Genomic DNA, 13257 nt, shown 5'->3' with positions numbered 1-13257 from the left:
AAATAGTTTTGATCACACATATATGTTATGTGTAGTTTAAATAGTTTTGGTTATTCTGTAGTTTGTTAGAGGGCTACGATTTTATCCAAACTCTCCTTCACATTAAAAGTTGTACGACCTTAAGATAACATATATAGGTTGCTACTTACAAGTGCTTTGCAAAACTGCTGCTTGAATTGGATTCTATGAATATTTCACTATGATACCACCAGAAATAACAAACCAATAAAATATGGGTGGTAAGAACATAAATACTTTGAATGTAACTTGAAGGAAAATGACAAGAAATCTCATGCTATTAACGAGATCAGGTATACTCCATTTATCTCATGCTCCATTTAGTCCATTTAGGGTCAATGAAAGACATTGATAAAAAAATTCAAGGGTTGAAGTTTAAAAATAAATTAATATGTGATGATTTTAAAATACAGATCAAAAGAGATGCAAAAACCAAATAAAAAAGAAATAGCAGCGGTGAGACAACGGTTAGAGGAAGAAGGGGCAATGAAAAGAAGACGGGAGAGGAGTGATCTTGTTATTGAGGGATGAACGGCTGCGATCGGGATGAACGACGGTACGATCGATGGATCTTGAAGGTGATGAGAGGGTAGAGGAAAAGTTTTTTATTTTTGGTTATTTCTGACGAGGAAGGTGAAAAGAGGGAAAGTGTTATGACTTTTAAAATTATATTTTATTAAAAAAAATACATGTTTAATTTATTTTTAAATCTCAACCCTCGAATTTTTTTATCATATTTCTTTCATTCATGACCCTAAATAAACTAAATGGAGCATAAGGTAAATGGGCCATAAACTCGCCATTAACAATACTATAAACCATATTAGTATAGTAGAAAACACAACAGATTCCAATGCAAAAGATAGATTATTTCACTACTACTTGTAACAATACTATAAACCATAACAATACTTGAAACACCGCCTCCAAATCAATTAATTTCACTACCACTTGATATAGCCTTTACCAAATGGCTTCTTTGAAAGTGTAAGTTGCACCCCTGGATCATGGTGGGTACAAGAAGCATGTAATAACAATGAATTATTCACACACTGCACATTGCTATTCATGTACACACCAACCATTGGTGGTGAAGATATTGTTCTTACTTTCTTACTTTGATCATCATAGCCTTTGATCTTTAAATTTTCCATTTTGTGAAGTTGATTTGGTTTTTTCCTAGTTTGGATTATTTTCATACAAGCACCTTTGTTTTCACCACCAATTGTTATCTTCCTTATACCTGAGTACTCCTCAGAATCAGAAGAACAATTTTTGTTAGGAACCTTTTGCAATGAATCATTTCCATTGACATTAGAATTTTCGATTTTTGAGTTTGGGATATGAATATGTTCTGTTGTTGTTGGTTGAGATTTTGCGGCATTCGAATTTGAATTGTTGAGAATAAAGGAAGTGTTTTTTTGTTGGGATTGGGATGTTTCGAGAGAGGGATCAGCTACATTTTGTGCTGAAGAAGGTTCAGGTGTTCTGCCCTTTGCCTCAGTGACAGAGCGCAATGAGGCAAAGCGCGACCATGGTCGAAGTGAGGGTTGATGGTTATTAGCCATGTTTTTTTAAGAAATGATAAAATCAAACCTTAGTTGAAATGTATAAATTATGTAGCTTATGCAAATGTATTTATAGATACATCGGTGAGTGAATGTTGATGATCTCATAGGAAATGAACTAATAGTGCAGTACAACTTGTAACAAAATGGAATTTTAATTACACGGCAGGAGAAAATTTTAAAAAGGAATCAGATTCAATAAGCATTTCATTTTCATATGAGATTCATTTTAACTTTGTTTTCTTAGGAAAATAATCAATTAATAATATTGAACCAAATATTCTGTAGTTTTGTCATTCATTTTAACGGTGCATTGTGCATTAATCTGATGCTATGGTATCCCATTTGGGTAACACAAAGGGTGATAAAATATGCATGTTTTGGAATAAGTACTGCATGGTTTAATTGCAGTCTTAAAAAGTTTTATGCAAGTAACAAATCAAGAGAAAGTGTAATTTAGTGGTTAGATTAATTTCAGAACACAATCTTATCATACACTACTTACTAACACTAGAATTTTTTTTTTTTTTTACACCTTCCACCACTCTTCTCTCTCCTTCCTCCCCACCACCAGCAACATCTAACTCACCACCGGATGTTTTCTTCTATTCCGAGCAACAAAAAGGTTTGTGTCCTGCTGTGTTTCTAACCAACTTAGAAGCAAATTGGTAATGCTCTTGTGAAAATTAACTATAATGAGTATCAAATAGCAACAAAAATAGAATATCTAGTACTGTATTTCAACAAGTGTTCACTTCTAATACTCAATTTATATACCAACCCTTCAAACCTTTTATATACAGTGATTAGTCATATCTCTCCTATAAAACACCAACACAGTACACTGAAGTACACATTGGACATGAGTGAGACCATCATAAGCATGTAATAGTTTAACAAATTAAATTAAATGTAATCACCACCAGATGGGTCTCTTGATTTTTTAATCAAGAAGTATAAGATCAATTTTTACAGCTTATAGAATTTTTACATGTTGTTTGATGTTGCTGTGGTGGGGAGGAAGGAGAGAGAAGGGTGGTTGAAGGTGGAAAAAGAAATAATCTAGTATTGAAAGTGTATGATAAAACTGTGTTCTTCATTTAATTTAATGGTTAAAGTAAATTTTTTTATGGTGGGAATGTTTTATACCTTCCAATGTGAAATGCCACCCAAATCATATTTCAGCACATAGATATTTAAAAAGGTTTTTCAGTGATAACTAAATAACAACGTACGTGTACCTCTAAAAAAGAAATATATATATATGGGTTTGCTAGGATACGCCCATTAATTTTTATTAAAGTGTGTTTTGGCAAATATATAACTAAAAAGTTGTTAAATACACCTTAAGGTGAATGTTGCTAAAACACACTTTCTAAAAAAATAAGTGGGTGTATGTTAGCAACTCCTATAAGCATTTGTTAAGATATACCCACTTATTTTTTAGAAGATGTGTTTTAGCAAGTTATAACTAAAAAATAGTTAAATACACCTTAAAGCTTGCTAAATTCTAGCAAATCATATATATATATATATATATATATATGGGGTTTGCTAGAACACACCCACTAGTTTTTATGTGGGAGTATTTTAGCAAAGCTACACCTTAAGGTGTATTTAACCACTTTTTAGTTATTCACTTGCTAAAATACTCCTTCTAAAAAATAAGTGGGTGTATTCTAGCAAATGCCTATAGGATTTGCTAGAACACACCCACTTGTTTTTTTAGAAGGTGTGTTATAGCAACATACACCTTAATGTCTATTTATTAACTTTTTAGTTATAACTTGTTAAAACACTCCCACATAAAAACTAGTGGGTGTGTTCTAGCAAATCCATATATATATATATATATATATATATATATATATATATATATATATTGTAAGTAGTGAGTGAAAAAAGAGAGAAAGTTTAATAACACCCTCTAAAAAATAATTCAATAAATAAAAATAATTTTATTTATCATTTAAAAACTAGTTTTTTCATTTAATTTGTTTACTTTATTATTTATTATTTTATTAATAATAATGATTGCGATGGAATATGACCGGACGATGTAGCTCCGCCACCGAACACCGTGATCAACTACCGTCAATGATGTGGTGTCAAATCGGATAAAAGAGTAAAGGTTGAACACCTTATAAGTAAGAGGACCCATAAACCCATTGTCTTAAGGTTTTGGGTAAGAGTGTGGTGTCTCTTTTGCTCGTGCGGTTGTTCTAGCCTCGATGTGGACGGTTCCCATAGCTCCCCTCAGTATCCCAACAATGGTCAGAGCCCCTTTGGACGAAGGGTACAACCGAGGCAGTCGGTCCGTTTGCGCAGAAAGCAGCAACGGCGGTACAAAGCAGTGTCGGTCCGTTTGCGGAGAAACCATCAACGGCGATATAAGCAAGTAAGAGCCCATTCTGGAGTAAGTGTCCTAACAATGGTATCAGAGCCCCGTTCGACGAAGGGTACGACCGAGGCAGTCGGTCCGTTTGCACAGAAAAAAGCAACGACGGTACAAAGCAGTGTCGGTCCGTTTGCGGAGAAAGCATCAACGGCGATACAAGCAAGTAAGAGCCCATTCTGGAGAAACCAGCAACGGCGATACAAGCAAGTAAGAGCTTCCGCTTGAAGGGGGCACAGTGAATTGTTGGACTCACTTGAGGGGGAGTGTTGTTGTGTACAAGTGAGTTATATGTTCCACATGGGATAAAAGAGTAAAGGTTGAACACCTTATAAGTAAGAGGACCCATAAACCCATTGCCTAAAGATTTTGTATAAGAGTGTGGTATCTCTCTTGCTTGTGCGGTTGTTCTAGCCTCGATGTGGACGGTTCCCATAACTCCCCTCAGTGTCCCATCAATTATCATGTGTCCATAGTGGCTAAAGTTACAAGGGTTAAGTTTTTATTTTGAGACCAAAGTGGCCTTGCATTTCATTCGAAGTAATATTTGCAATGTAAGGTGGAATATAATCAAACTTGACGTCATCGATGACTTTTGAATCACTTTATTAACTTGTCGCCTAATAAAACTTATCCGAAAGTTATTATTGAGATTAAGAATTTGTTTACGAATCTTAATTAAGCCCCCAAACTTGGAGACAATCCGTTTCAACTGAAACCGGGAACAATCAAGATTTTGGAGCCATTGTAGTGCCATCAATTGCTTCTGCTTCCTTTGGTTTTAACGCACCTGGTTAGCAAGCTCCGAAAGCTTGGACCAAAGCTCCTTTCTCATTGCATAGACAAACTCCTACCCCAAACCTATTTGTGAATAAAACTCTCATTGAGTAAACCCTAAACCTTATCTATGAATATAGTAAAATATTTGGTGTGTACCTTGAGAGAGAAAGAGATAAAAGAGAATGATGTAATAGATATAATATGTTGATTTTTTTTAAAGAAGATGTAATATGTTGATGATATGGTAAGAATATAGATAGGAATAAAATGAGACGTTGAATGATAGTAAGAGAATATAAAATGTTCAAATATAATAGTCAATAAACATAAGATTGTTGAATTTTTTATATGTCACTTTTTATAAAAACCCATTTCAGGTTTCCAAATGTATTAACTAAGTTACCAATAAATTTTTAAATATGTTACATCTTTCTCTCAAACTTATAATAGATCAAACTACTACATTAGACAATAATTTATTTAAAGACAACATATTAGTTACAAAAGTCACACTAATAGACATTACTCAAAACAAAACAAAAAAGTCACACTAATAGATTATTAAAATAAGGAAAATATTTTGTGGACATTGGTAATCAAGTGACCACTTGAGCGATAAAAAAAAATGTGATGCGATAGATTTTATATATTGATGATGCGATAAGAATGTAAAAGATTAAAATGTTGAATACACATATAAAAATAAGGGGTGTCAAAATAAAAGAGTTTCAAATTAATGAATACGACATATGTTGTCATATTCCAATCCAATCCAACTTTGGACGTTACAATGAAGTTTTGTTAATTGACATTTGGCAATCCGTGATTAAGAATATTATAATCTTAATAAAGTATAAGTAAGAGAGGTTAAGTTAAATTAAGTAAAGAATGATTGAGCCACTTCTAGCACAGTAAGCAAAATGAAAAGCTATGATGTGAATTGACAAATAAGGCACTCAACAATCCATCGACTTATATTGATTGAGGTATATTGAAATGATTTCTCCTATAGTATAGGAACTGTATTTTTACATGAAAAAATTCCTAACTTTGTAAACAAAGCCAAATGAATCTCAGCTAAAAGTGAAGTGCCTATTGAATCTGATTCCTTTTACAATTTTCTCTTGATGTGATTGAAAAATCTATTTTATTTGTTACACACTGAACCAAAAGTTGCACTGCACTGTTAATTTTCTATCATCAACATTCATTTTCCTATGTATCTATAATACAATTGCATACACCTCATAATTTCGTAATGTATAAATGTTTACCATGTCTATTCTACAAAAAGGTTGTTTAGTTGTGTCTAATTATTCTTCAATGATATCTTAGATACTATTTAGAACCATTTTATGGCTACTGTGAAATACGTAGAGAAAAGAACAAAAATGAAAGAGAATATTAAATTGTGTTATTGTAAGGATGTTAAATTATTGTCTTATGGAGGAGGGTAAGAAAGTGTTACAACATATAGTCCATTATATAGCTAGAAACCCGGTCTAGATTCAATGATATATATGATTGTGTTTTGCATAATAGTGTTAAATTTGAGGGAAATATTTGCCTATTATTATAATCACACAAATTTAAAATTTAGATAAAAATAAAATAAAAAAACTATAAAAAAAAAAAAAAGTCAATTACCGGCATTACATCCAGTCTACATGGAGATGTCACGTGTACAGTTAACTGTCACGTTGCTAAAACAAATAGAGGGGGTGATGACTAACATTTGACAATTTTAGAGGGTTTTGAAGTTTCTTAAAAGTTAGTTATGGAGTTTTTGACGAAAGTTACAATTTTATGAGAATTTTTGCATATTCACTTTTTTAATATATAGTTTAAATTTAATTTTTTATTAAAGTATCATGGTCGTATCGTATTTTAAATTTTAAATTTTTGCCATATCAATGTTTCAGTGTCGTATCATATCTATATCGTATCATATATCTATATCATTAGATAACAATTTACAATCATTTTACCTTCTACTGTTAAGCTGGTGATTGTGTAATGTGATTGAAAGATTTTGACATAAAAGTTAATGAACGTCGGCATTAATGTCAAGAAAATGGGAAGAAGAAAACACAAGGAGGTCAAATCAAATATGTAATAATTTATCATTACTCTCATAATTTTCTTCTTAATTAGGAAGAAAACACAATTTCGATGTCGTTTAATTTGTAGGCAATATTGGACCATATATTCAATGGCAAGGTAACCACCTACGACAAATAACAGTATCATATTATAAGTTTCTTCAGAAAAACAGGTTAAGAAAGTAATCAACGAGAGTAGTTCAAATAGTAACACCTACAGTTAAGAAATTTGCTTGTCCTGTGCACAACAGATCTCACTCTCTGGCTTCCTTTAAGTATATGATTGTTTTAACTAATACCTAGATCCATGCATGCACTAAAACGTGATTATCTTAATGATTAATATTTGTGAGATTATATCTTATAAAAAATAATAAGATTAATCCATCACATCTTTGAATCATATATAATTTTGTTATTATAATCATTATCCAAAAGTTAAATAAAATTCATAAGCGTAAAATAAGATTGCGTAATACTCTCAAGGGAAATTGCTTAAAAGACGGTATTTCTTTAAAGGGAAATTGATTAAACAACTTTTATACACACACAGAGAATTTTGCTAGAAGCCGGTTATGAATGTGTCTTTTAACAACTCACCCCTTAAATTGTGATTTCCACTTTTTAGTTATAACTTTGTTAAAAGACACTTTCATAAAAATTAGTTTGTGTCTTTTAGCAAATGCTCATAGAATAACTTGCTAAAAGACACCTTCATAAAATGTGTCTTCTAACAAAACCCATATATATATATATATATATATATATATATATATATATATATATATATATATGTGGGGTTGCTAACTTACACCCACCTAAAAACACTAAGGTGCAAGCTGCACCCACTTATAATTTACTAAAACACCATTTTGTTTATATTCTAATTAATTTTAAATAGAAGGGCAATTTTGTAACTAGCTTAAAAAAGATCCTTAAAAAATGAAACAAAAAAGACAATGACATGCTTAAGGTATAAAACATATGATAAAGACAGACTTTTAAGGAAACAATATTTGGAATGATGAAAGTGGGTGTTAATTAGTGAAGGTTGCTAACTTGCACCTTTATAATACTTATAAAAATAAGTGTAAATAATAAAATGGGTGAAGGTTGCTAACTTGCACCTTAATAATTTTAGGTGGGTGTAGCTTGCTAACTTGCACCTTAGTGTTTTTAGGTGGGTGTAAGTTAGCAGCCCTTATATATATATATATATATATATATATATATATATATATATATATATATATATAGGTTATGCTAGAAGCCACCCATGAAGATATCTTTTAGCAACCCACACCTCAAAGTGTGATTTCCACTTTTTAGTTATAACTTTGTTAAAAGACACCTTCATAAAAATTAGTTGGTGTCTTTTAACAAATGTTAATAGAATAACTTGCTAAAAAACATTTTCATTAAAGGTGTCTTCTAACAAAACCATATATATATATATATATATATATATATAATGTTAACCATGATAAATTTGTGTGGTATCAATAACGCTTTTTTTAAAGAAGTTATATAATGTTTGAGCTCAGAAATAGGGTGATAATAATATTTTATTGATATTTGTTGCTCATATGTCATAGAAGAGTTATTTTGTTGCACCAAAGGAGGTTGATAATACCACTTGAGCTGGAGAGGAGATTGTTAGTGATGGAGTATAATATCGTGATATTGCTCCTCTATTAAATTCCATTTTCAAAAATTCAAATGAGATTGAGGAAACTGATAATATTCATTAAGTTTTTTGCAGCAACAACTCATATTGTGAATCAAAACTCTTGGAAGATATATTCATATAACGAAGAAAAATCATCTAGCCAAGAGAGATGAGAGGCTACATGGAAAGGAACAAACTTCCCAATATGCACATTGTTGGTTCTGAAGTGATGTGGTGACAAAAGATAACAATCAACAAGATTATAAAAAATGGTAGAAAAATCCTTAACGTGAATGGTACCGATGATATGCGCGATTTGGAAGAATTTTGTAGAATTGATCAAGATTTTATTGAAGTAGTATCAAACTCTAAAATCAATATGTCCTCGTGAGTTTAATTCAGTAGGGATGGACAATGCATAATGTATGCAAGGTCTGGGGATCAAACCCTGACCACCACTGTAAAAAAGACTCCAAAATCAAAAACTCAGATGAAGAAAAAAACCCTAATATGTTTGGTTGTTCATAATACCCGTTGTATGAGAGATCTTCGTAGTACTCTAGTTTTTTTCCTTATTTTTTATGCTTCATATTTTTGTCATTTTCTTTGCTTGAGTTATGGCTATGTCCCCGATCAATTTTCTGCTTTTTCCTTTTGCTTATAAAGCTAGACCTAAATTTTTCACTCCAAACTTCCATGTAGGTATTGTAACCCTATTATTAAATTATATTCTCTTACATAATTCATATAATTTTGAAAGTGATTGATAACACTTTGAAACCCTGTAGTGACCTGGACTGTAACATCCTAGATCCCACAAATTACCTAATTTTGTCACCACTACATGCTCCTAGACCCTAGTGGTTATCCAACATTAAGATGTTGTTTATATACAGAGAATACATTCCAACTACATATATCATGCCACGAACCAATTACTATCAAGATTTCTATGTGGGTCTTATGTGATGTGAATAATCTTGCATATCCATTGAACAAGATATAGAAGAACACATATTTTAGAAGGTTCATACCTTCAAACTCTATAAGATATAGAGTGGGATAAAAAGATAGGAAAGTGCATTGCTTTACTTCCATTATATGGTCAATGATTATGATATGCCAACGTGACATTCATTCTTATGGATCATTGAACTTGAACATAATCACTTAAATGATCTATTGAGAATCATATCTTGATTTTAACATTCTCACTCTTCAAATAATTCAAAATCCATTTAGGGCTTTGTCAACTTAGCCAGTTTTTCTTTTATAAAAAAGTTGCACAATTTTTTTAGCAACAAAATGATTAAGCACTTTTTAACATGTTATATGATATTGAAATGATATAAGGTAATGCATTTTCAGTCGAGATCTATTGACAACAAATGTAAAACTTATTATACTTATTACTTTAAAAAATCTTTGTAGAAGGCAATTAATCTATCCAACCGTTAAATTAAAAGTTCTCGTTAAGTTGATCAAGTCTAGAAAATTTCATCGAATTTTAAGACTTTGATATTTCATCTCGCATCATCTTATTTGGGTTGATTTAGTTCGTATTCTACAAAGAAATATTGTATAAGTATACTAAGTAAAACAATCGGTGTCAAATAATTTCTAAAAACTAATAATTTATAATTCTTTTTTAATCTGTTAAATACGAACCTATAATTAGTCTTTGCAATCCTTTCAAATTTTGTAAATTAGTCTCTATTTTTTAAAATTTTCAAATTGATCCCTATGAATTTTTAAAGCATTGTAATTTGGTTCTATACATTTCCAAAATTTGGAAATTGATCCCCAACATTTAAAATGTTGTAAATTGGTCCGTTAACCTTTTAAATTTTCAAATTTAACCCAAATCTCTTCACATTTAACCTAACAAAAAAATGAATATTGTTTTCCTTAAAAAAAATGAATATTATGTTGGACTGAAATTAGTTAGAGGTAAATAGGCATGGCAATGGGGCGGGATGGGACGGGTAACCCGTCACCATACACACTCCTATATACTTACTTATTACTCCACCCATATCCAGCGGGGATGAGAAATCGAATCTCATCCCCGTCCCCAACGGATTCGGGTATACTCACCTAATCCCCACCCCCGCAATGGATAATGTTTTTTTTAATAAAAATAAGATTATTTTTCAGTCCCGAGCGCAGTGTTGTAATGCATTATCCAGGACAGAGATGATAGCGATCGGTAGCAATGGTGATGGAGAAGAGAGAGGTCGAGAGTGTGAGATGTGGAAGTAGATAAGAGAGAACTATGATAAGTGTGTGTGACTAAGACTCTGACTGTGTGAGTGAAATAATTTAGAGTTTCAATTTCTATTTATATATAAGGGGTAATAATTTAATTTTCTACATTCGGGATGGGTTTGGGTATGGGTTCGAGGTGGGTATTTATATCCCCGTTACTTGTCCCGTATCCGTTTTTTGAAATCGGGGGAAAATCCATATCCATATCCAAATTCAATCGAAACAAGAAAAACTCGTTAAAATGGGTTTGGTTCGGACGGATACCCAGAAGTATATGTTTTGTTGTCATGCCTAGAGGTAAACCTTGATGCCTTTTGAAGGCAATGGGTAAAAGTGAATGGGATGTGTGCCAAAGAGCTGGAAAGTGATGAGGTCCATGTGTTCAAACTTTAAACCACAAGAAGTGAACAACAATTGCATGTGTACGTGGATATAGTGTCTCTAAGTGTCTTTGTCCCATCATTAGTAAGATTACACAATTTAAAATAATGGAATCCAATAATATTAATTATAATTGTTTATGCATTTACACCATGTCCCTAATTTTTTGTTATTCAATGCATAATTGCATTGAGGTTAAATTAGGAACACTTAACAAAATTGATCTTAAACGATGCCCCACTTCTCCTTTGTGAATACTATTTAACTTTTTCATTAGATATTCCCTTTTGTGCACAAAAAGTTACAAAAAAAATTAAAACATCCTTCTTAAGGGGTCATTAAAATGTTGTGTCCAAATTTATACAATTCCAGTTATCACCATAGAATCATGTTTCCTTCCAACCATAGATTTTGCTTTGGTAGTGACTAAAGTTTGTATGCTAGTAAAATGGAAGCTAGTATTCTGCTCATATATATGGACCCACTTGACATTATATACATTATGTGTGACATATCCTTTCAAATACTCAAAGATAATATACCAATTAGCTTTAACAAGAATCCAAAGCATTTTATTTGTTTTTAAGGCAACACTAAGACCCATTGAAAGACAATATATCAAAGGTGTCATCCCTATTGTTGCATGGAATTTACTCAATGCTTGCAACCTGACAATTAGCTAAGGTTCAAAACTCAAAACAATGTAGCATGATCAACTTTTTCAATTGCTCATCACGAAAAATAACAGCTTGTGTTATAAATCATATGATCAAAGAGATCAAGATTTATCTAGTAGAAAATTAAATTTGAGAGCTTGATAGAGAGAAAAACTCTTTAGAATTTGTATTGATTGGTAAAAGATAGTAAATGTTTACATGAGATTCAGACATAGAACTTGTGGGAAAATAACAAACTAACGACCTAACTACTTATTAACAACCACTAACTAACTCTTAAGAGAGGTGTAACTAACTTCTAAGAAAGTGGTAACTAATTCACTAATTAATCAATATCTTTATTAGTTTGTTCAAATTCTACTAAGTAATTGTGCGATAACACTGTTATAGCGGCTATTTTATAATATTATATACTATAAATAGTATCGTGGAACAATAGCGATTTGGAAAGAGAGAAATAGGCTTATTTTCCAACATAATGAGGAACATATTCTTTCCATGGGAGTTCAGGGTTAAGCTTCTTGTGTTTTTGTGGTTTAAATCGAAATTTGTTTTATTCAATTTTGACTACAATTTTTGGAGGCAAAATCCTATGTTCTGCATAAATCCTATGCTCCTTGTTTTTGTTTTGTTTCTCTTTTATGGTTTTGTAATTTGGATCTTTTAAGTCTTTCTTAGCACCTTTTGTGCTAGATGACTTTTTTATAGTGATAATATACTATTTTAGCCTCTTCAAACAAAAAAAATAACGATTTCCTCAAATTCCGATATTTAACAACGGTGAGCAACATTAATTTGAAAAGCATTCAAATTTCCCTCAACTTTGTTTCCTCTTGGTTAATCTTTCTTTGAAACCTTTTGAAGCTAAGCTTTCACTTTTATGGAACATTCTTTAAGTGAATGTCTAGTTTGCCCTTGTGGAGCTATGCCAGCAATATTATCCCTCTTTTGCTTAGTTAGCACTTTATATAATCAATTAACTTTTAATTCCTAACTAATTATAAACCCGAGCTTCGCACGGGTTGAATAACGTATTTTTTTTAAATTTAGTTTCGAAGGAGAAATCTTATAAATTACGGAAAATTGTTGTCCTTTATAAATGTGAAAATCAAAGCTGCGTAATCCAAAATTTTACAACACAGAGCCTAAAACACTACATAAAAAATAACATAACAACTATTATAATATCTTATTCCTTAAAGTTAACCCGAACACAAAATTTTGCCCAAGATTTAACCTAACTTCTTTGCTTAATTTTACTGTATTAACCCTATTTAATTTAATCAAAATGTTAACGTTAATTGTTAGGGAAATCAAAATAAACAAATCGCTTCTAATTTTTCTCCTTAATTTTACTAAACAAATTATATTAACCCTAGATTTAATTTATGCAAAATGT

General features: G+C 31.4%; 1 protein-coding gene across 1 annotated transcript; it reads right to left on the bottom strand.

Annotated features, from left to right (window-relative positions):
* Positions 1-868: 868 nt before the first annotated feature.
* LOC11440896 (uncharacterized) lies at positions 869-1632 on the bottom strand. Its single transcript, XM_003627494.3, has one exon. It carries the CDS (start codon positions 1584-1586, stop codon positions 963-965), a length of 624 nt encoding a protein of 207 aa, XP_003627542.1. The 5' UTR covers positions 1587-1632; the 3' UTR covers positions 869-962.
* Positions 1633-13257: the final 11625 nt, after the last annotated feature.

The sequence above is a fragment of the Medicago truncatula genome, chromosome 8, assembly GCF_003473485.1.
Source record: "Medicago truncatula cultivar Jemalong A17 chromosome 8, MtrunA17r5.0-ANR, whole genome shotgun sequence".
NCBI lineage: Eukaryota > Viridiplantae > Streptophyta > Magnoliopsida > Fabales > Fabaceae > Medicago > Medicago truncatula.
The sequence above is the reverse complement of the archived record's forward strand: the minus strand, read 5'-3'. Positions and strand labels throughout refer to the sequence as shown.

Coding starts and splice junctions, on each gene's coding strand:
- LOC11440896 (XM_003627494.3), bottom strand. CDS start 1,586: ATGGCTAATAACCATCAACCCTCACTTCGACCATGGTCGCGCTTTGCC.